The sequence below is a fragment of the Carlito syrichta genome, unplaced genomic scaffold (assembly GCF_000164805.1).
Source record: "Carlito syrichta isolate Samal-C Ts95f unplaced genomic scaffold, Tarsius_syrichta-2.0.1 Scaffold312243, whole genome shotgun sequence".
In the NCBI taxonomy this organism is placed as follows: domain Eukaryota; kingdom Metazoa; phylum Chordata; class Mammalia; order Primates; family Tarsiidae; genus Carlito; species Carlito syrichta.
In genome coordinates this window covers 374425-383499 of record NW_007256339.1, presented here as the reverse complement: position 1 = coordinate 383499, position 9075 = coordinate 374425, and the positions used below count along the sequence as shown (strand labels likewise).

At 43.2% G+C, this 9075-nt stretch overlaps 1 protein-coding gene across 1 annotated transcript in view; it reads right to left on the bottom strand.

The window, feature by feature from the left end:
* Positions 1-4382: 4382 nt before the first annotated feature.
* Positions 4383-9075, bottom strand: part of RAB10 (RAB10, member RAS oncogene family) — a 107822-nt gene continuing 103129 nt past the window's right edge. Inside the window, exon 6 of the mRNA XM_008069863.1 lies at positions 4383-6914. Within this exon, the coding sequence (XP_008068054.1) occupies positions 6831-6914 (84 nt within the window). The 3' untranslated portion in view covers positions 4383-6830. The remainder of the gene's footprint in view (positions 6915-9075) is intronic.

Genomic DNA, 9075 nt, shown 5'->3' with positions numbered 1-9075 from the left:
AATCTGCGTGATCAGAAAATAAAAAAGACATACTTTTTTTTTTTTTTTTTTTTAAGTCGGAGTCTCACTCTGTTGCCCAGACTGGAGTGCAGTGGCACACTCACAGTCACCACAGCCTTGACCTGCTGGGCTCAGGTGATCCTTCTGCCTCAGCCTTCCAAGTAGCTGGAACCACAGGCATGTGCCACCATGTCCAACTGAATTTTTTTATTTACTGTAGAGATGAGGTCTCGCCATGTCGCTCAGGCTGGTCTTGACCCCTGAGCTCAGGTAATCCTTTCACCTCCACCTCCCAAAGTGCTGAGATTACAGGCGTGAGTCACTGCATCCAGCTGTTTTTTGAGACAGAGTCTCACTTTGTTGCCCAGGCCGGAGTACAATGGCATGACCACGGCTGCCCACCTCTTGATCTCCTGGGTTCAGGTGATCCTTCCACCTCAGCCTCCAAGTAGTTGGAACTACAGATGCACACCACCACGTCCAGCTAATGGTTCGATTTTGCGTAGAGAAGAGGTCTTACTAGGTTGTCCAGGCGGGTCTTGAACTCCTGGGCTCAGGCAATCCTCCCACCTCAGACTCCCAAAGTGCTGGGATTACAGGGGTGAGCCACCATGCCCAGTCTAGACACATAAATTAACGTGATCCTGAGTTTGAAATGAAAAGCGATCCCTGTCTTAGGAATGTATTCCTTAAACAATTCTCATCAAATATTTAATGGCCTGTTAGGAAAGACAGAGCTTAGTCTGTAGTTAGAGACGAGTAAAAGCCCACGCTCGTGTTCTCAGGACTGCAGGAATGTGGGGGACCCGGCAGAGAAAGGCACACAACGGTGGCCCCGCATCTGTGTAGTAACTCGAGATTTCTCTCATTCACCCTAGGAAGATCGCCTGGAGGAAGCACTGCTCAGCCAGGGTCTTCACCGCACAGGTGGCTCCCCGACCTCAGGCCTTAGGATCTCCTGGTCTCCGTCACTTATGAGTTTTACAGCGTGAACTTGCAGAGGCTCTGCTGGAATACTTAGGGCGCGTTAAAAGATGCACGGGTGGAATGGGCCTCTGAGTCTTCCCGTTTTTGTTTTTTTTTTTCTTTTTCAAGTGGAGTCTGTCGCCCAGACTGGAGTGCAGTGGCATGCCACAGTCACCGCAGCCTCAACCTGCTGGGCTCAGGCGATCCTTCCACCTTAGCCTTCCAAGTAGCTGGAACTACAGGCATGCGCCACCAAACTTGGCTAATTTTTTGATTTATTGTAAAGGTGAGGTCTCACCAAGTCGCCCACGCTGGTCTCGAACCCGTGGGTTTAGGCAATCCTCTCACCTCGGCCTTCCAAAGTGCTGGGATTATAGGCACAGCCAGTCCTCCCATTTTCAAAGCAACATCAACTGCCACCTGTGCATCTGGGGTGCACAGATGGCTCTTTTTCATTTGACACTAAAAACCTGTCCTTCAAGCACTCACGAGAGTGCCTAATCTTGAATTCACTACTCTCAAGCTCGTCAAAAGACCAACAGAGCCCAGTTCAGAATCTAACAAAAATGCCAGTCACCTTTTCTTTGAGAAGCAGTGAATTATGTCTACAAGTCAGATCACCATCCAGTTATGAATGTATCCATGATCTCAGTTCCTTCCAGAAACATCATGGGTGATTTACAATGTACTCTTGCCTCTCACGGGTATCCAGTAAATGGTAGCAGCAAACTTGCAAGCAAATGTATGCATCGGATAAACCCAAAATGCAGAGTTTTCACTTTCAAGTTCAAGAACTCTTCATGGTAAAACTCTTGAGTTCTGAGCTAGAGATTTTCTTTCCTTGGCAACTGCTATGCTCTTTGACTAGATGCAGCAGGAACACATGGCCTTTCTCGGTGCTGGAAGTCTCAGCCCTGAATTCAGGTACCAGGAGAGCATCCCTCATTCACACCCTCACCTCCCGTATAGCTCCTGATCTTATTTCAGTTCGCAACATACCTTATCACTGATCTCAGATCTACCCAGGGAGCTGGCATACACGGTTTCCAACTGCCTCCTTTCCTCTTGCCCCTACTGAGTTATTTTACCACTATTACTTGCTGTCGTAGCCATCATTAAGCAACAAAAATCCCCCCGAAGTATTGCCTCAGAAAGCCAATTAGAATTGAGAATTGTGAAAAGCCACTGCTTTACTTTCAGCAAAAAGATGGTTTAGACTAGGATGAAACAGTAAAATTAGCAGGGTGGCGAGGGGTAGCAAGGATTGAAAACAAAAAGAGTAGTTAACGAAGCTAAGTACTTTTCAAGGGCATCACTCCTTCCTAGAAGGTACCAAGGTTGGGCTACAAGGCTCTGATCTCTGCGCAGGACTTGGCTCTCGCATTCCACTTTCCAGCCGGCTCTGGCACCTACGTGACCCCAGGACCATCCCCTGAGAATTCTGATGTGATAACAGGAGGGGCACTGGTGTCAGGCCTGGTTTCAAAGCCCAACTCCAGCACCAACTTAAGGCGTGCAACCTTAAGCAAATTAAGATGTGCAACCTTAAGCAAATTACATAACCAGAGACCGTTTATTTTGTAAACTGGACACTACCCCATCAGGATGATGAAGATGTGAGCTCAGGAACCTGCGACAGTGCCACAGGCACCCAGCAGACTCACCGGAAACTCTCTTGCCTCCACTCTTCCTTTTCCTTCCACGCGGCACTTCCCTCTGCCATGGTTTTGGTCAGGTCCTCAATTAATGCAGCAATCTCCCCTGTGACCTCCAGACCCTTGTTCCTCCTCTTCCAATCTATCTAGACTTGATTTCTACAAACACAGAGCTCTCACCACTCAAGAGCTCACTGTGATGCCCAGAGCCTACCACACAGGCCAGCTAGACTGGTTTCTCACAAAAGCCAAGCCTCTGTAGTTTCTTCTTGCGACGACCTCCCGTCTGCCCTCGCCAATGAATCGGCACATCCAAGAACCAATTCATGTCCTTCCTCCCTGAAAAAGCCTTCTCAACTATTCCTGCCAACTGAACTTGGTTCTCTATGAACACAGCACCGAACATCCGAATCACAACTACGTGGTCCCTGTATATGTTTACATGATCAATTACTTTTGTGCTTTCTAAACTAGACCATACATTTAAGGGTGGAGACCATATCCTATGACCCTGTGCCCATCTAAAAGGCAGAACTGCATGCCTCATCCTAAACACAAGGAAGAGAAATATGTTGGGGGGAGGGAATGGGACAGCATTAAAACTACTCCAGGTGACTCAACACGACCGTGCCTGAGAAAACCTCCACATAACATCCTTCAACAAGTACTCATATTTCTTCTTATATAATAAGGCCTTAACAGAGGATCAAATGTTTCTTTTGCCAGTACTATATGTAAAGTTAAAGCTGTTGCTATGGTTCACAAAAGTAGTTAATACTCTTTTTAGCCGGGCTCAGTGGCTCTCAGCCTGTAATCCTGCGCCTTTGGGAGGCTGAGGTGAGTGGATTGCCTAAGTCTGCGGGTTCGAGACCCGCCTGGGCAACTTGGTGAGACCTCATCTCTGTAACAGACCAAAATCAGCTGGGCGTGGTAGCGTGTGCCTGAAGTTCCAGCTACTTGGAAGGCTGAGGCGGAAGGTTCGCTGGAGCCCAGCAGGTCAAGGCTGCGGTGGCCGGGAGTGGCCACTGCACTCCAGTCTGGGTGACAGAGTGAGACTCCAACTCAAAAAATAATAATAATAATAATACTTTCTTTTTTGAGTCAGGTTCTCACTGTCACCCGGCTAGAGTGGCACAACCACAGTTCACTGCAGCCTTGACCTCCTGGGCTCAGGCAGTCCTTCCACCTCAGCCTCCAGAGAAGCAGGAACTACAGATGCACACCACCAATGCCTGGCTAATTTTTTTATTTTTTGTAAAGATGAGGTCTATGTTGCTCAAGCTGGTCTTGAACTCCTGGGCTGAAGCAATCCTCCCACCTCGGCCTCCCAAAGTGCTAAGATTACAGGCATTAGCCACTGCTCCCAGCACTTTGTTTCAATTAAACAAGACAGCCGAGCTACTGCTAAAACAAGGGCTCACCCTCCCGTATGAGAAGCCTCACTTAGTTGCCCTGGGGAATCAGCAACTTCGGCCTTGGGTGGCCTTTGGCACATCCACCTAGTGTTGGGAGGGGGAGTGACTGGGATGGTGGCATCTCCTATTTTGGCACCAGGATGACTCTGCTTTAGGGTCCTCGATATAATTCTATTTTTCATGGAGTCTGTTACCAAATGTAGATCTTAAACTGCCTTCCCAGTTTTCTGTAGGTTGAGTAAGTGACTCACCTTCTATTTTTGTCACTTTTATTAGTCAGCTATTTTGCACTGTTTTCAGAAGTAATCCTCCAACTCCATAAATAAATGAAAACCAAACCACACAGTTGGAAATCAAGTTTTGCTTTTATATGAACAGAAGTAGACCATCTAGAAATATTTCAGTTTATTTAAATTGTTAAGTAGAATATGAAACCGAATTTGTAGCTAGTACCAGAGAATGGACTTAACTGTTGGGTGTTTAATGAGAACAGCGTCTACACAGGATCCCAAGAGACTTACAGAAAAGGGGCAAAGCCCTAATATTAAGCAAATAAAACTCATGTTTCAAACAGATTATACAAAAATTCGATTTATACTCCATTTCCCTTTTTTTGATATTTAGAAAGTGCAGATTTAACAAAAGGTAGCCATATCCTTTCTATGTACAATGCCGATTATAATTATGCAAACAAAACTGTCAGTCTGTTATCCAAAAATCCCAGTGTTTAGCTCTCAAACCTTAAGTCACTGAATTCAGAATTAAAGAGGGTTAAAAATAAAAAAGCTAATGCCACATTCCAGGTAAAGGGAAGCAACAAATACATTAAAGTTAATCTAACAACAGTAGGTTTAACCTAAAACTTTTCAAAAAGCTTAACATCATTCCATTATTTTCTTAGTGGAAAATTAGGGATTATTTGGCAATGCTGCTTTTTACTAGTAGTAAACAATGATAAAGTCAAGTGAGGGAAAAACCTAAGAACAACCACCAGTGAGGCATATAAAATTGTTTTTAGGGCACTATCTGAAAAATTCATGGATGTTCATAGCAGATACATCCCTATGTTGTTTATGTGAGCCAAGAGGTCATTAAAATGCTATTCACGACACAGAAAGACTTTTCAATGGAAGCTGCTGTCCTAAACTCAGCCTCTGCTAGAAATGAATCATGCTATTCACAATTATTTCAACAAAGGTATCATCTTAGGATGCTAGCAGCACAGCAAACTTAACTTACCCTATCCTAATGATGAGCAAAGAAGCAAAACTAGGAAAAAAAGAAGTGAAAAAGGACCGGGCTGAGACAGCTAGAGACCTTCTCTTTACATGAAATGCCTTTTGCTGTCCTTTTTCTAAATCCATGGTAATACAAGTTTTCCAAAGGTCTGTGGAGATAGGACTTAAAATTAATAATATTCTAAAGTATCTCTAAACCTTAAGGTAAAGATAACTTAACACTGAAAAAGTGTTCTTCAGAGGCCAAATCTCAATACATTTGGCAAATGTGTTAATAAAATTCACTCCTCCTTCTCACTTTTTCTTTTAAAACAACCTTTATTGGGCTACCAAACTGCCAGAGGAGTTGCCAAAATGGAGACTACTCAAATTTAGGTTGAGAGATTTATTCTAGGAAAGCGAATAGGCTATCCACCTAATTAGAAAGACAAACCACAACACCCTCCAAACACTAGTGCATGCAATTAACTCTTCCATTTCATAAACTCAATGGATAGACAGGAAGGGAATAAAGAAAGGAGAAGAGGAACAGAGAAGTAAAACAGTGAATGACGGAATTTGGGACAGGTTTTAGAAGAGAGAGAGAGAGCAAATGAGGGGAGACACCAATTAACTGACATTGGATAGTAGGCGGTTAGAACTTATCTTTCATTTACTTAGCAAGTTATATCAGTGCTTTATATTAAATTCGACAAACCTACTCGTTTGCCCCTTTCATTCTTAAATAACTCATACCATTGCAGGGGGAGGGGAGGAGGCAAATAAAGCAGCATGCAGGAAGGTGAGAATCAAAAAAAAAGTGGCCCAGGAGAAGAAATGGCAGCAAGAATAGTTTCCAATATCAAGGCCACTTAAAACAAGACTCAGCAAACCAAAGCTATCGTTTCTGCATTACCCTTTGTCCTCAATGAACTACTTTGAAGATTACAAGCCAAGCAAACCACAAACGTTTTAATGGTTTATGTTTGGATGATATGTCTCCTGCACATGCTTCCACCAAAACAAAAAAAGAAAACCAAAGAAGTTCCTTTCCACATAAGGCACAGGACAAAATTAATCCCATTTACATAGTCAAGGCGAAAATGAGTGTTTTCCTGGCTTTTGTTTGTTTCTTTTGCTATCACATGTCTATAGGTTATAGGGACTCAAGCACATTATCCATGACAGAAAATTCCACTGTTGTACAAAATAAAATTGTTAATTCTAACTTTTATTCTTATACAATTTGCAGAATAGATCTGAAATGATTGCTATAGGTTTTAATGTTGATAAGAAGAACTGGACTATAATACAACTGAAATGCAGTGGTGAGCTGAGCAAGTACATTTAAAAATGAAGTCACAGACATGATTTCTCTATACATTTTTTTGTTTGAAGAAAATTATGAGAAAGTCAGCAAGCAGTCACAGATGAAAGAACAAATAAAATAGGTGGACTGGATAGTTAAGATGAGGAACAAAAGAATCTGTTTAGAGTTAAAAATGGACAGAGTGGTTATTTTGCAGCAAGAAGAGAAAACTGGGTGGTGGATGGCAACTGATGGAGCAGGAGGACGTTCAGCAGCATTTGCTCTTCCAGCCCGTCACGCCTCCTCCACTGCTGATATCTACATTTTCACTGTTGGGCTCTTTTACAGGGGTCTGGAACAAACACAAGGAAAGTAACTCATAAAAAAAACACTGCCATGGATAAATCAAGAGTCAACAGAAATATTCTTAACATCAATTCATGTAACAAAATAACAACTACAGTCACATGAGTCAGGCCACCCATGCAAAGTAAAGATCTAGAGGCACTGTTTTCAATCTCTATTTTGACTGTTTCCTCCAGGCTGTGCAATGTTGTAGACATTTCCAGGCATCTCTCTCTAAAGTTTCTTGAGATCGTCTCTACTCTTACTCTTTTTTTTTTTTTTTTGAGTTGGAGTCTCACTCTGTCGCCCAGACTGGAGTGCAGTGGCTGCTCCTGGCCACCGCAGCCTCGACCTGCTGGGCTCCGGCGATCCTTCCGCCTCAGTCTCCCGAGTAGCTAGAATTACAGGCGCGCGCTACCACGCCCGGCTAATGTTTTGATTTATTGTAGAGATGAGGTCTCACCTGCCCAGGTGGGTCTCGAACCCGTGGGCTCAGGCAATCCACTCACTCAGCCTCCCAAAAGCGCGGGATTATAGGCTGAGCTACCGAGCCTGGCTTGCCCTTACTCTTTTGAACAGATTTTGCTATCTCCTAGCCCTGACCTCAAGGTTGGCTATTTCTAACTTCAGAAAAGCTCTTTTCTGTTTATGTGCCTTTTTAGACTGATTCCACTATTGTTGCATGGTTTTTAAAAGGCAGTCTCAACTAGGATTAAGTGAAAAGGGGTGGAGCAAAATGCAAAGGTATATATTTCATGTTGAAAATAGATATAAAAGTTGGGCTCGGTGGCTCAGCCTGTAATGCCGCGCCTTTGGGAGATTTTTATCATCTGAGATGAGTTTCTGTTCTTAACCTTCATAAACATGAAACCACAGTTTAATGTATTCTTTTTCATCTGACTTCTTTTACTCAGTGTCAGTCTGAGAGATTTAATCATGGCTGTTGTGTAAAATGGAAGTTCACCGTGAATGAAATTTTAAAAGCTATGCACCTGAGAACTCTATCATGGAAATAATATAAAAGCTTGGCTAGCTGGAAAAAATTAAAATATTTTCAAACCTCAAGTAACCTATGAGAATCCTACTCAACCCACTCTGATGTGAGCTCATCTACCTACTCTCACTGCCTGATGGGGTTCTTCTCCTCCTCATATGTTAAGGCAGCAAGTTATGCAGCAAGTTAAGACACTTGTGGGTTTTCCTGTAGAGGTAACTTTGCTCCTAATACAGACCTTTGAGAAAAACATATAGAACAGAAAAAGAAGCAGATCAGCACCTATCAAGAAAAAAGTACAGGTGTATAAGAAACACCCCTTCTCTGGGAATTTCTAACTACAGGCCAGGTTCAAGACATCTACGGGTACTTATAACTGGGGCGACTCCTGCATTATTTACTCAGCACTTCACCCACAGTCCACCTTTTTAGAATTTAACTTAGATCCTTGAAAAAGATTGTAAAAAAGGGTATCTCTTGCAAAGCAAAACGTTTTAGAGCCAAAGTATTAATTAATTTATTAAATACTTCAAGCTGGCTCCTAGTTAAGAATAAGAAAAGGTCAGTAACAAAATAAAAAAAAGAAAACTAGGCAGAGGAATAAACAAAAAAGGAAATGCAAAAGTGATTCTTAAATGTATTTTTTGTTTAAATGCTAAGCCTTACTCATAAGAGAGCTGCAAATTAAATCTACCTTTTTTAGCCTGTCAGAATGGGAGAGATCTGAGTCTTCTTTTTTTTTATAGTTGGAGTTTCACTCTGTCACCCAGGCTGAAGTGCAGTGGCACGTTCCTGGCCACTGCAGCCTTGACCTTCTGGGCTCAAGTGATCCTTCCACCTCAGCCTTCCAAGTAGCTGGAACTATAGACATGCGCTACCAGGCCCGTCTAATTTTTTTTTTTTTTTTGAGTTGGAGTCTCACTCTGTCGTCCAGACTGGAGTGCAGTGGGCCACTCCCCGCCACCGCAGCCTCGACCTGCTGGGCTCTGGCGATCCTTCCACCTCAGCCTTCCAAGTAGCTGGAACTATAGGCATGTGCTACCATGCCCAGCTTTTTTTTTTAATTGTAGAGATGAGATCTCACCAAGTTGCCTAGGCTGGTCTCGAACCTGTGGGCTCAAGCAATCCTCTCACCTCGGCCTCCCAAAGTACTGGGATGTCTGATTTTTTTTTT